This window comes from Hesperophylax consimilis, chromosome 3, assembly GCF_061612785.1.
Source record: "Hesperophylax consimilis isolate HC1 chromosome 3, BYU_Hcon_1.0, whole genome shotgun sequence".
Classification (NCBI taxonomy): Eukaryota; Metazoa; Arthropoda; class Insecta; order Trichoptera; family Limnephilidae; genus Hesperophylax; species Hesperophylax consimilis.
In genome coordinates this window covers 44,190,157-44,204,870 of record NC_142838.1, presented here as the reverse complement: position 1 = coordinate 44,204,870, position 14,714 = coordinate 44,190,157, and the positions used below count along the sequence as shown (strand labels likewise).

At 36.9% G+C, this 14,714-nt stretch overlaps 1 protein-coding gene and 1 non-coding gene across 2 annotated transcripts in view; both read right to left on the bottom strand.

Moving 5' to 3' along the window:
- The window catches only part of Naa35 (N-alpha-acetyltransferase 35), a 37,524-nt gene extending 28,273 nt beyond the window's left edge, over nucleotides 1-9,251 (bottom strand). The window contains exons 1-5 of the mRNA XM_089650738.1: nucleotides 9,122-9,251; nucleotides 8,708-8,790; nucleotides 7,636-7,784; nucleotides 6,639-6,862; nucleotides 5,204-5,384 (exon numbers count right to left, since the gene is read on the bottom strand). Coding sequence (XP_089506864.1) covers nucleotides 5,204-5,384; nucleotides 6,639-6,862; nucleotides 7,636-7,784; nucleotides 8,708-8,790; nucleotides 9,122-9,162 — 678 coding nt within the window. The 5' untranslated portion in view covers nucleotides 9,163-9,251. The remainder of the gene's footprint in view (nucleotides 1-5,203; nucleotides 5,385-6,638; nucleotides 6,863-7,635; nucleotides 7,785-8,707; nucleotides 8,791-9,121) is intronic.
- A 4,723-nt stretch (nucleotides 9,252-13,974) lies between these two features.
- On the bottom strand, nucleotides 13,975-14,167 carry LOC149425597 (U2 spliceosomal RNA). Its single transcript, XR_016305719.1, has one exon. It is a non-coding gene; the product is annotated as a U2 spliceosomal RNA (small nuclear RNA).
- Between the last annotated feature and the right edge of the window lie 547 nt (nucleotides 14,168-14,714).

Sequence of the window (14,714 nt, the reverse complement as noted above, 5' to 3'; positions counted from 1 at the left end):
TAAAGACCTATGAGCACTTCTCCCTGAAAATATGTAAATATCATATTAAAGACCTATGAGCACTTCTCCCTGAAAATATCTAAATACATATCATATTAAAGACCTATGAGCACTTCTCCCTGAAAATATGTAAATATCATATTAAAAGACCTATGAGCACTTCCCCCTGAAAATATGTAAATATCATATTAAAAGACCTATGAGCACTCCCCCCTGAAAATATGTAAATATAATATTAAAAGACCTATGAGCACTTCCCCTGAAAATATGTAAATATCATATTAAAAGACCTATGAGCACTTCTCCCTGAAAATATGTAAATTTCATATTAAAAGTTTACTTGTTTCATTTATAATATTTAGGTCATTTACGAGTCAGTTAATATATTACCTGTTCGAGGAATATTATGGTTTAAAATTGTATGCCAAAACCTAGTGTAAAGAAAGAGTACATCACACACACACAACACAAGAATTAGTCAAAATGAAGGTATGTCCATTAACATACGGCCAACAAACATTGACATCTTATATTGTGTCTTCTATATTTAATAAGATGCCAATGGATTAAATAAGCGAATCAACAACGGAACTAAAAAAATGGTTAATGGATCAATATTTTTTTATATATATATTGTTTATAAATACATTAGTATCCATTGATTGTATGCATGTATTGATTGTATAAATATACTTATGAGAGTGTTTAAGTATGTCGCGTGTGTTTGAGTGTGTTGACTGTGTTATATCTATTTGTCTTTATTTTATGTCTTGTATTGTAGTCACATAAAATGTTAATAATAATAATGATTGGATTATTTATATAGCGCCGTTTTCGTGAGAAAATCACCTCAAGGGCGCTTAACAACTTAATTTATGCATTGATCACTTATACTTAATTACTTTTGGTTTATAACTAAGTTTCATAGATAGAGAGAGACTTATAACTAAGACTAATGTCGAGTGATTTACAACTAAGACTTTTAACTAATGACGCTATACATATTTTTATGACCAAGTGGGCATTTTTACACAATACCGCTACAAAACGACTTACAACTACGGCTTAAACTAGAGATTTACGACTAACATACATATTTAATTTATATTTACAAATACCGATTGTTATGATTTCTGCGCGTGGTGTCAGTTATAAAATATTTTAAAAAAATTGTTTACGCGTAATAAACGGTTAATAACGGTGAAAAAAAAGTCGAATAGAAAATCCCCTGGACTGAGCAATGAAATACTACTGATGAATAAAACAATAAAAAAGGTCATCATTCTGGATACGACAAGTTGAAAAGGTGAGTCTTTAGTTTTGCTCTGAACTCAGATGAGCTGTCGATCTTTCGCAAATATGAAGGGAGTTTGTTCCAAGCTGTTGGGCCTGCTACTGCAAAAGCTCGGTCTCCAAAATTGGTATTGTGATTGCGCATAGGTACTGAAAGTCTACCTATGGCTGTTGAAGATGCTGATCGAAGCGTTGCTTGCCTAACATTAACATCGTTTGGAATGCAGAGTTCCGACAAGTAGGGTGGCGCCATATCATGTACGGCTTTAAAAACCATCCAGCAGAGTTTGAATTGGATTCTCTCAGGGCACTTTAGCCAATGAAGGTTCCGCAAATGTTGTGAGATGTGGGAATATTCGGGAACACCAGTTATCAGCCTTGCTGCAGCATTGAATACAGACTGAAGTCTGTCAGTGTATATTTTAGGGAGACTTGCGTATATGCCATTGCAATAGTCGAGTCGTGATACAACGTAGGAGTTTACTAACATCTTTGTGGCGCTAGCCGGAATATTTCTTTTTATAGATTTGATTTGACGGAGGTGAAAGAAACCTGCGCTTACTGTTTTGTTAATTTGGGATTTGAGTGAGAGATCTTCATCTAGATCAAGGCTGCCCAACCTTTTTAACAGTTGGGCGAAATTGACGATTTTGAATCACTGGCGGGCAACTGAATACCTGACGGTTCCTATTTCCATGGGGGGGGGGGAACAAAACATAATTCCCCACAAAAAAATTCAAAATGAGTGCTCCCCACAAAATATTTGAAATCCATGGGGGGGGGGGGGTTGTTACTGGACTTCGCTGAGAAAAAATTCCGCGCACCCAAAAACATCATATGTGATTCCCCACAACAATTTTCCATGGAGGGGGGTGGCTACAAGATTCCATTTCGGACGCAAAAAATATTATATCAAAAATCGGTGTATTTTTGTTTAAAAAGTAAGTTCAACAGGTTAGATTTTTTCGTCGCTGATTCTCGTTCTGAGTAGCCTAAATAGCGATAAATCGCCTTCGTTGGCAACACTGGTGACCGCGCGCAAGCTGCATTGTTTGTTTTACCGTGGGCCCGCGACACTTTTTCAAATTGGCGGATTGGCGGGTTTTTTGAAAATGGTTCACGCGGGCCTGGGGTTGGGCAGCCTTGATCTAGATGAACACCTAGGAGTTTAATGCCATTTTTAGGGATGATGTTGCAGCCCGAAGTAATGAGAGGAGTTTTGTCTAACATTGACTGGCGCTTTTTTGTTGCTGTCCAGAGAAATTCTGTTTTGGATGGATTTAGTCTAAGTTTGTTCGAAGACATCCACTCTGTTATGGCACCAATGCATTTAAAAGTAATATCTTTTAATTTGTCTTTCTCATTCGGTGCACAGTAGAAATAGATTTGCTGATCGTCAGCATAGCAATGGGAAAGAAGTCCGAATGAATCTATAATTTTGGCAACATCGTTGATGAACAGAATAAAAAGTAGAGGCCCCAAGACTGAACCCTGGGGGACTCCAGAAGTCAGGGTCACGTAGGGAGAGTTTTTACCGCCCGCTTGTACAGATTGGGTTCGGCCACAGAGGTATGACTTTATCCACTTAATAATTTCACCACCCAGTCCAAAAGTTTTTTCCAGTCTGTCGATCAGGAAATTGTGGTCGATGGTGTCAAATGCTGCACTCAGATCTAATAGTGATAGCAAAGCTAGCTTACCTGACTCATTTGCAAGCATCAAATCTGACAACACGCGCAGTAATCCAGTCTCTGTAGAATGGTACCTCCTATAAGCTGATTGGTACTTTGACAGCAGTTCATTTTTCGCCAGATGGGCGGTTATCTGCCTAATCACAATTTTTTCTAGGATTTTTGAGATGAACGGTAGATTTGACACAGGACGATAATTACTTAAATCCTCAGAATCTAGTTGGGGTTTCTTTAGAATTGGTGAGACAAGGGCCTTCTTAAGCAGTTGGGGTACCTCGCCTAAGTCAAAAGTTTTGTTATATAAGTAAACAAGGAATGATACTATATGTTTCAGACACTTTTTCAGAAGCCACGTTGGGATTGGGTCTAAAGCACATTGTTTGTTTAGTGAACTGGACAATTTTGGTGACTTCTTCCGATGTAGTGTGCGTGAACTTAATAAAGGATTCGCCGTTGTAGGTGGTGAACGTAGGTGGAGGTGCAGATGCTGTTGTGGCCCGAATATTGTCGATTTTTTCTTGGAAAAAGTCGGAAAAATCTTTCGGACTGAGCGCTGCCGTGGTTGAGTTTTCAAACTCACCTCTGACAGTTTTAAGCGAATTCCAAAGTCGCTGGGGGTCCGAATCTTCACTCTCAATCTTCGTAATCCAGTAATCGGCTCTTTTTCTCCGAATTGTTTCCCTATATTCTGTTTGCACACCAACCCACGCTTCCCTTTGGCTGGCTAGTTTTCCGCTCCTGTATGTCCTCTCAAGTCGGCGCATAGCCCTCTTCTTTTCCCGGCATTCTGCGTCAAACCAGGAATCAGACTTGCGAACAGCACAGGTTTTGGTCGAAAAGGGGGCATGTTTGTTTATTAGTGTAGTTAAAATATCATTATAGACTTCTACTAGGCCAGATGTCGAATTTACATTACTATTTATGTCGTATTTTGCAAGGATGGAAGTCTTCAGCTCTTCCTCAAAGAGGGCAAAGTCAAACTTTCACCACGCTCTGGTCGTCTTCGTTTTGTAGACAGGTTTGGAAGGATTAAAGTCTACCTCGGTACGCACAAGCCTGTGATCTGAGAGACCCACGTCTATTACTTCGGTTATTAGCGGTGGGTCAGTATTCCTAGATATAAAAATATCAAGTATTCCGCCTGCGTCATGAGTCGGAATATCTACCCATTGCCTACATCCGTAGCAATCTAAGACATCGAAAAATTTTGTTGTGTTAACGTCAGTTTTCCTATCTATTCTGATATTAAAGTCCCCGGTTATAATGAGAGCACCCGGTAGGGCATTTACCCGCCCTAAAAGTTGCGCAAATTCGTTATAAAAATCCGCAGTGATGATCCTCGACCCCGGTCGGTAGATAGTGATCAGTGTGAAAGACGCCCCCATTGAAGAAATACAACATCCCAGAGATTCAAAAGTTTGGTAATCTCCAATATTGATTTTGGATATACGCAGTCCTTGACGACCGATGATCGCCACCCCTCCATTATTCACGAATGAGATGTTATTGTTTCTGGGGTCGTCCGGCGATTTTCGTCTTGCCTGTTCTACGACCGTATAGCCAAGAGCTCGCAACTTTTTTATGGAGGTGGAGTCATAGTTTTCATGCCACGTCTCAGTAATCGATAGGATGTTCAGTTTCTTCTGGCTAATAATATCGTGAACATCATCCACCTTGTTGTTCACTGAGCGTGCATTCCAATTTGCCACTGCGAGTCGCCGGGTTTGTAAATTTGCATGGCGCTGTATGGATACGCCTCTTATTGTTATCCTTTTGTATCTATTTTTTATATTGCGGCTTCTCGTTATATGTCTGCTTTAGTGTTATAATTGATATTGTGAACACGACCTGCTGACAAACTGCTTTGGCAGAGTAAAAAGATTTAAATAAAATAAAATTAAAAAATAAAACCCGCCGACTTTTTGGAAGACATTTCTCCCAGCCTGACACAGACTCTTAAAGATATTTCTCCCAGCCAGACACAGACTCATAAAAATCCATTTGAAATTGAGTGTCAAGCGGAAATATTTGATAACATGATATTATTTTAAATATCGAGGCCGGAGGGTGCATATATGATGCATCGGCGGCTATCCCTGTATACGAATGTTACATTTGTGATCCATGAAGTTTCACTAAAACACATACATTGTATCAAAAAGTGTCTTGCGATAGGGATATACATTGTAAAAATTAGAGAGGAATTTGTATTCTCATACCTCGAGGGGATTATTCCTCGACCTCCGATGCAAGTCATCTTCTTGCTCCCGCAGTCCAGCGATGCACTTCTGTTCAGTAACTTCGGCGCCAACATCGTACCCCGCTCCACCCTGGGGATTGGAGCCTAACCGATATCCGTATCCCATTGGCTGGAAGTCTTCTTCTTCAAATACTTGGGCACTGAAAAACCAATTGTATTATGTAATATTGTCCCGCTACTGAGAGATCGTGAGAAAGAGGAGGTCACAATGGAACTTACCTCAAAATTAACCCTTGGGACCTTCTAAGACCCAAACAGTCCCAAATGCCGTGCGCGCATTATACTCTCCTAAGACCATATTTGTCCCAGAACGACCGCACATTATTAAAATGCATATATCTCTCTTCCTCTCATCTAAAAATTAATTATTTCTTTTATGTCAGAAAGAGAACGAAATAGTGCTTGTTATTGACTGAAAAAATGGAAGCTTGTAGAAGGTTCGATCCGTGCAAATCAACAACGTCTCAAGGGTTAAATTAACATTAAATCTGTACAGCCTTGCTCACTTCTCGAGCTGGCTATTTTATGTATGGAAAACCCATGCTGTGGTAATTACTTTGACAAAGGTTCATTCTAAAGTTGACAGATGAATGGAATTCTAACATTATGGATGGCATTGTTAATTAGGAAGAGAAATAAAGGATGAGATGAGCCGTCAGCCCAAAGAGAACTGCCGGCTTAAGATTGGTAGAGAGCCGCAAGAACCAACTAAATAGAAGAGCTTAATACCTTAGAAGATGTAATCACCTTAAGGGCGCTTTAAAATTTATTACAAATATCTAGTCTCCATATAATTTTATTATTTACAAACAGATTCAGAAAAACATTCTTATTATTTACAAACAGATACAGAAAAACATACTTATCTGGATGGGCACTTCAGATAAACACACTTTTATAAAAAATATAAGCTCTCTCTAACGGTAAACAAATAAAAAAGAACAGTGACAAAACAGAACATGATAAAATAATAGGATATCTTAGGTTAGGCTTTTTTCTAAATTTTTTAGTCATGGAACCCTAATGTATACTACTCATACATTAGACATTCCTTCAATGTTCTGTTTAGTCATGGAACCCTAATGTGTACTCAAACATTAGACATTCCTTCAATGTTCTGTTTAGTCATGGAACCCTAATGTATACTCATACATTAAACATTCCTTCAATGTTCTGTTTAGTCATGGAACCCTAATGTGTACTCAAACATTAGACATTCCTTCAATGTTCTGTTTAGTCATGGAACCCTAATGTATACTCATACATTAAACATTCCTTCAATGTTCTGTTTAGTCATGGAACCCTAATAAGTACTCAAACATTAGACATTCCTTCAATGTTATGTTTAGTCATGGAACCCGTTCTAATATATACTTATTTTGCATATTACTAACATATTGATATAATTCCTGATCAGGTCCAAAATCTTGTAGACGGCTATACAGAAGGCCTTGAGAGTCTTATCGCCGATGGCCTGTGGCTGATGCAGGTACAGATTGGTGAACACTGTCTGGGCGAGCGAGTGTCCCTCGAGCCAAGAGACTATGCATGAGAAAGTGGCATCCATTACACCGATGACTTCCGATGGCGCGAGATTGTCCAGTTTCAATTTACCAGCCTGGAATTTAAAAAAAATAATGGCACTAATTATTTTTTTCAATGTGATACAAAGCACCAGAGCAGGTGCCCAGAGCCAGTGGAACTATGGCATATATAATATGTCTCCTTCCCTTCTCCACTAACTTCAGACTCACTGACTTTGAATACTTAGGAGCAGTTGGGAGTCTTGTGCTGTATTAATATAAAGCAAATTTAAAAATACCCATTTGGACAATGTTTTCAGGTTGAAGTAAGTGAGGCTAATCTGGCAATTCAGATCTGTTCATTAAAAATAACTGAAGTGATTTCAAGCAAACATTTTGATTCTGAATATGTGCTTTTATAATTCCCAATGACACGGCGACGGTGCAGCATTGCCGTGGCATGCTGATCGGACAGTAACAGCAATGGCGTTTCGTTTCTTTAATATGTGTGAGGGAGATGTATAATATTGATAATGATTGCATGTTTCCTTTGCAGGGAGCAGACATATGTTTATCGTTTGTCTCATTTTCAACAGCACTTTCTAACACACTATTATTTAATGTGAAAGAAAGTTAAATCGCCCTCCGACAATCAACTGGAAATATCTTCAATGTTCCAACAATATGCAAATTATGCATATTACTTTTCTAAACTTTTACATAAATATGTGCAATATAACCCTGAAGTAAATTAATTGTAATTTGTTTCGCCATCCACAAATTGAAACTAAATATAAACAGCAATTCAAATTAAAAATGCATAAAGAATGCACTAAGTATATTAACATTGTATATAATATAAGTTAACCTGCACAGCCTGTTGAAAAGTCAACGGCTTGGTAGTTCCTCTGTTACAGTGCATTCCGGCATCCATTTTGGGATCCATCATTTCAATGGCTGACATAGCTTCAAATAATCCAAATAATTCATCATGCAGCAGTTCTCCAAGCTCCAATTCTAAAACATAACGTAATTTATCACATTTTTATTTGGCTAAACTTAATAAAACTATTTAATCAATCATTTTCCCAGTTCGCCTTCAATAATTTTTTTTTAATGTACCTACAGCATACTATTTTCCATATTGGCACTGTTGTGCTAGCCCGTCGTAAGCAATTAACATAAACTGAGGGCTGTAAGAAAGTGCGCAGAAAATAAAGTTCGCCATAGTAAGGTAACAGTCTGGACAGGGTATTTATTTATAGAGCAGAGAAGGTTTACATATAGTTCCCGTGAACACTTAGGCCATAGACCCATTGTGTTATCTCCCATTTTACCTCAACCCCTTAACAGTCACCCGGTCCCTTTTATAAAGTTCACCAGGGTTGTCATTGTATATTATGTGGCTATGTCTTCTGGTTCCACAGTGTGTGTTCCCAGGTCTCATCTCTCCTCTCCAATCCCCCCTGGTTCCCTGACGGCCCCACAAGGGAAGAGTTCACTGAGGTGGCCTCATCTCTCCTCTCCACTCCTCCTTGGTTCCCTAAAGGTCCCACGAGGGAAGAGGGTCCTTACAGGATTTGGTTTATGTCGATTGTTTACCGATCAGTGGGACGACAGGCTTAGGCCATTTGCTCACGGGGCAACTAAAAAAAAATGTTGGCAACTCAAATCGCTGTCCTGTGTATTTCAAATACTATACAATTAGTTGGTAATGTAATCGCTTTAACGAAGGGCCTTATTCTTTACTCTACGGTCCTGTTCATTTGATTTAAATTCCATTTGAAAATGGAAAACCATTTTAAGACATTCGAAATATTTTTTTGTGCGTGGGAACTTGATCCCAAAATACATACATTTCTAAACAGCACTTGTATTAATGTAATAATTGTTATACGCAATTTAGAAACGTATTTTTTTATATTTTCATTAGAACTCACCTTTAATATTAGACATGAAATCATCCGTCACTTCTGTCCAATTGTAATGAATTTCAGGAGATGCTGGCAAGGGATCCATCATCCTAAATAAAAACAAATTGATTAAACCATTTCCAATTAGTTAAATCAATTCATAATATGAAAATAATTCCTTTTGAATTTAGAGTGAGCTAGTAATAAGGAGTTTACGATTATTTATAACCTATAACTTTTGACAGAAAATATAAAACAACCCAGATTTAGGAAACACGTATGTGTTGAAAGTCTTTGAAATAAGCTAATGAGTTAAAATAACTGAGCCGAATTGAAAAAAATCTATTTGAATTCTGTGATCGATATCATTATTATCCATTCTTAATTTATAGGGGGTTGAGAAATTAGATGTATGCAACTAAAATAACCCAATTAACATACCCATCATTTTCACAGTAATCAAAACTACTTTCTTGTTCCATTTTAAGTTTTATAATTTAATTTGTACAGAAAAAATTTTGTGCTCGTATTTCGGTTCGCAACAAATTTGACAGATCCAGAACAGAAATCTGTTCGATATTTTGCATGTCTATGCATTTCAAATGTTGCCAAGATAAAGCAAACCAAAGAGTTACAAAATATATTCAAGGGAAATATAAGTTATTTTTTTATCAAATGTAAACTTATGTTTACAAGACAAGGTTATTATGCAAAGCACAGAGGATAACAAATTATTATAAGCAATAATTATTAGTCTAAAACACAAATATAAAATCAAAAAAAAATACCGCTGACGGGAAATGAACCAACATAAAGTTAATTGTTTCCAAGTGAAAAAATCAATAATTGTTGAACGAAATACTAATATTTATTGAATTATTTGCTATTTAAAATAAACCGACGTAGAACAGTGGTTCCGTGCACCTGACCGGCAACCAAAAGGTGCGGGTTCATTTCCCGATTATAATGAAGATTTAAAAAATTTATATTTGTGTTTCAGGCTAATAATGATTAGAAATTAAATACTTACCGTGTTACCACCTCAAGAACAAATCCGTCTTTACCCTGCCCTAAGGGCACGCGAGGCTCGAGCACAGCGCCCCTCGGCCTGAGCAGGCCCCGGAACTCATAGTATGGATTTTTTGTGGTTTTGTTGTTTTCCTGAATGTTTTTGGCTTTCAAAAAGGGACCCTAAACTTAATGCAGTGCTTGGCCTTCAAACTGTACGCACACTTGCTAAGACCAGGGCCTTGCTCAAGAACCTTCAACGGTAGTTGGCCGTCATTGATTGCTCAGTTCATCTTCAATAATTGTTGTTATGAAGTCACCTCTGCTGTTATGACATGCATTGCTTTTATTGTACAGTGTGTACAGCATACACATACGTACTTACTAATATTCAGATATTATGATTTAAATTAGCACAGCCCATGATGTTGTTAGACTTTTGTAATAAAGCCGTGTTGCTTTTACAACTCCTTCTTGAACCTTTCGGGAAATTTTGCAGTTTGCAGTGACCATCATCAGGGCAGATTTTTTAATTTTTTTGGCAGACTAATTAATCAATCTAACATTTCTATTAATTGTTCTATTTAGAAATGTTAGTTTATTAGTTGAGTAATGATGTCGTGTTACAGAAGTTATTATTTTGAATGAGGCCATTGCTGAAAATATCACTTAAAACTGGACAACTCTTGGTACTAATCTAACCTAACCTAACCCATCTTCTCTGCAATAATTAGGTGAACTCGGTAAGTTTTGTTCATAAAATTCGGCTCACATTCACCGTAATTCGGAAAAACTTGAGATTTAAAAAAAAGTGATAGAACTTAACGTACATTTGTCTATTATAAAATAATAGGGGACTACAATTAAATAAAACTCATTGTTTCATTTAGATGAATAATTATTCTATTAGTATAAAAACTTTTAAAACTATGGTAATAAATTAATAATAAATAATTAACATGTAAGTTTACTAGTAGCGCTTTCTATAATTTAACAATTTTTTTGACTCAAAGACGTTCATTTTTTCAATATAATCCTCGGATATTTCATTTTCTTTTGTGCTTTCTTCGGCTATTTTATTTTCTGTTGTGCCTTCTTCCGCTATTGCATTTAACGTAATTGTATCAAATAGAGTGGTAGTTAAAATGGAAACATCTTCCTTTTTTTGTGTAGTAGATACATCAACTAAAGTGCTCATCGTTGACATAGTATTTTCGGATACATTTTCTATTGTAGATGCATCACTGAGCGTATTGTGGGCGATCGCATCGCGCATATAATCTGTTGTAGATTCCTTGTCCTCATCCTCGTCTTCGTCTTCATCCTCGTCCTCGTCATCAACAACAATAGAGCTCGTAGTGGATATGTCAAGCATTGTAACCATAGTCGAATAATCTTGCACAGTAGAAGCAATACGTTCATTAAACACGGTTGTCTCATCGAGCACAGCGGCCAAGGTAGTAAGTTCAGTTTGGCTTTCTGTCGCTATTTCAATGTCGTTTTTCACATCTTTTATTTCAGTGACTGCATCGTAAATGACTGTAGCTGGTGTGGTGTTGTCGTCTGCGGCAATAACTCCGACTGTATCGTCTGGTTTGACAAAGGTAACGCCGTCTACTCCCAGCCAAACACAATCGAAGTGCAGAACCTTGGAAAAAAAGGTTTTAAAAGATTGTTAATTGTTTAATGTTTGCTGTTCAATTATTTCTTATCCGTAGAAAAAGTAAAAATATTATAAACCAGGTGAGTGTTTATGTTTTACATAATGCTTTGTTACATCAAAAAATCACAATTGACAAAATAATAAACAGTTATATCCGAAGGAAAAAATTGAATCATCATCTAATTTATTCATTTCATTTATATGGTTTTGTAATGAAAAATAAATGAATACTAATTATCCATTTATTTGTTTGATTTTTGAACGCCCTTTTCAGGGGCTACATCATTAATAATAACCTATCGTTTAATTAGTATTCGTAAAGAATAGAATGAGGAATTGAGTAAAAAATATAAAAAAAAATCAATAACTACCTTGTATTTCAAATATCTGTATACATTTTTTGTTTGTTATCGTTATGTTGTAATTTTCAAAGTTTTATTTGTTCACGTCTTCAGAAAACGCATCAAATCTATGTACGTAACCAGTCACCAGTCTGAAAAAGCAAACTTTTTTCAACTGGCGCTGTATTTTGTATGTTTTTTATTCGAAAGATTAGTCGCTTTTTACATCGAAGAACACTAATTAAAATGTTAGCATCTCGACGCTAATGTTGTTATGATGAATCAAATGCAAAAATACTTCCTTGACCGGTTGAAATGTGAATGTGGATCAGAGTTGCCAATGCTTTTGTTCTAAAATACCCACAAGAGGTTTTCAAAATTCTAACAAATTCATTTACCACCAAAATAAAACATAATTCTACAATAATTAGCATTTTCGGATTTTCTCTTTCGTTCAGGTTTAAAAATTAGCCTTTTTGAAAATTTGCTGCGAACGAAAAAGAAATATAGTGAGTTCTCACAATTATAGTAAATATGATTTTTCATTATAGTTGCTTAATCCCCGCATTTTCCTGACAAAAAGGTTCTCCTTGCAAAAACCCAATTCTTGAAAATCTTAGATATTCCGCGCAATATGGGGAATTCTCCAGGAACTGGCAACCCTGTAGTGGATTTTGTAGACCATATACAGCTTACCAGTGGCGGCTCTTCTTAGAAGGTCATTTGGGCAATGACCTCCCAAAAATATGCTGCAATCGTAATAATATAAAAAAAAAGTGGGTGTGTCAAGCCTACGCAAGACAGAAGTGAAACTTCTAGTTTCAGCTGATGCTTGGCGTGGCGCAGTTCGCTGGTGTCTGAGAGAGAGGAAAGAAGAGAAGAGAGAGAACGTTCGTGAGCGGCTCCCCCACCTCAACAAGGTTTCACTTCAAAAATGCCACAGCCGAGAATCGAACCTCGCTTAACTGATTGAAAGCCAACCACGCTGAGCACCAACTGTAAGCAAAGCCGCATAAATTGATTATATTATGTAGGTTCTGAAAATATGAGAGCTTGTTATGTTTTATAATGTTACCTACATCACACCCAAAATATAATATATTTTTAAAAATAATGTACAATGTACAGAAATAGAATCCCACACAAGATCGCGTAGTGCGCTCTAGCGAACGGATATTTTATCAGAGGGAGATAGTTTTAATTTTTTTTTCTGTAAATTATTACATATTATCAAAATAAATAAATTAATTAAATAAATGTAATACAATTATCATAATATACGGATTAGATAATAATTTTAATCCAACACAATAACGCAAAGCGCGCTCTAGCGGAGTAATGTTTTATCACAGTGAGATAAGTGTTTTTATTATTTTGCAATATTATTTTCTTTTAAAAAATGTTCTGACCTACTAAAAAATAAGATATTGAATGAAAAAGGCGTTAAAAACAAAAAAATAATGTGCGATGGCCGAGAATCGAACTCGGATCAACTGCTTGGAAGGCAACTATGCTGACCATTACACCACCAACGCCAGTTGTCGGGATGAGCTAAGAAGCATTTATATGTTACTTCAAAACTTTGACTAGATCAAATGAACTTTAATCGGTGGTGGGGGTACCCGCATTTTCGTTTCGGTCATGAGTCGGTTTTACTCCGGTCCTCGAAATTGCATGACGCGCGTAAAGAAGTTTCACTTCAAAAAGGATACCCCGATTGTAAATGTAGTTTTTATTCGTGCAGATTCATAAGTTTTTCGATTTGTACCAGTGCCATCTAGCGTCCAAATTAGAGGTTAGGCGTATTTATCGTACCCAGTAAAAGTATACCGGGTATTTCCATGCAATACTTTGTACTGGTGATAGATCTCCAAAATACCTGGTTCCAAAATACTCATGAGTATTTTATAGCGGAACAAAATATTTTTAATCGGTCTTTTTGATGGGTATTTTTAGTAGGTATTTTTGACGGGTACTTTTGTGACGACTGGTATGTGAATATGATATTTTGCGACCGGAAAAATGTGAGGAATTACAGAAATTCTCTAACAACCCCCCCCCCCCCCCACGGATTTCGAACAATGAAAGGGGGAATCAAGAATCAAGCTCAAGTAGAATCTGAATCAATCTGGTCGGGATTACATACTTCTGAAAATCTGAGTATTTTGTCACGGTATATTACTGAAGCTGTACTCATACCCCCACTAACGAAAAGCATTCATAGGGCCCACCTATAGAGCTGGTGCGATTCCAACTTCCAACCACCAACTCTATTTATCAATTTAAGATGGGCCGATCCCGGCGGCACTGCAATGCCGGGCCAACCCGCGACAGGAGTGGAGCAAGCCCCGAACATCCCGTCACATTCCAAAAATCAGTTTAATATACTGGTCCCGCATTGCGGGAACTATCAGATATTAAGCTGATAAGAACAGATACTACACTTTGATCTTAGCCAACAGGCCGAGAAGCGATACTGTAGAACCGAAAAACATTGTATATATCAACCTTTTGGAAGTTTAATTATGTGAGATGCAAACGGAAGTGGCGCCATCTCTAAATAAAATTATGCGGTTTATCACAAAAATAGCGAAAACGAAGTAGGTACCTATCTAAGTACATAGAGATAGAGATAAAACATAAATACATTCAATGCATAAAAATCAATGTTTGAGTATAATATTATTGTATCGTAAGCCTGTTCAGATATGTCTATAAATCGTATACATTTATATGCATTTTATTTCCGCAATAAGTACCGTTCATAATACTTATTCATATCTGTACAAGGCGAAACCGGACTACAGTAAAACTGTCGAGCCGGCAAGCGAGGCCTGCAAAACGTACCTAGTCAATTTACGTCAATTACGTCAATTCTATTGTATCGCATTACACACGTCTTGAATTTTTCATTTTGGATTCATTCAAAATGGAGCACCAAGAACAATAACTTCAAATAGGAAAGACCTCAACGCAAAAGACAAACTAATATTTCCGACACACAGTTTAGTTAGAAACCGAG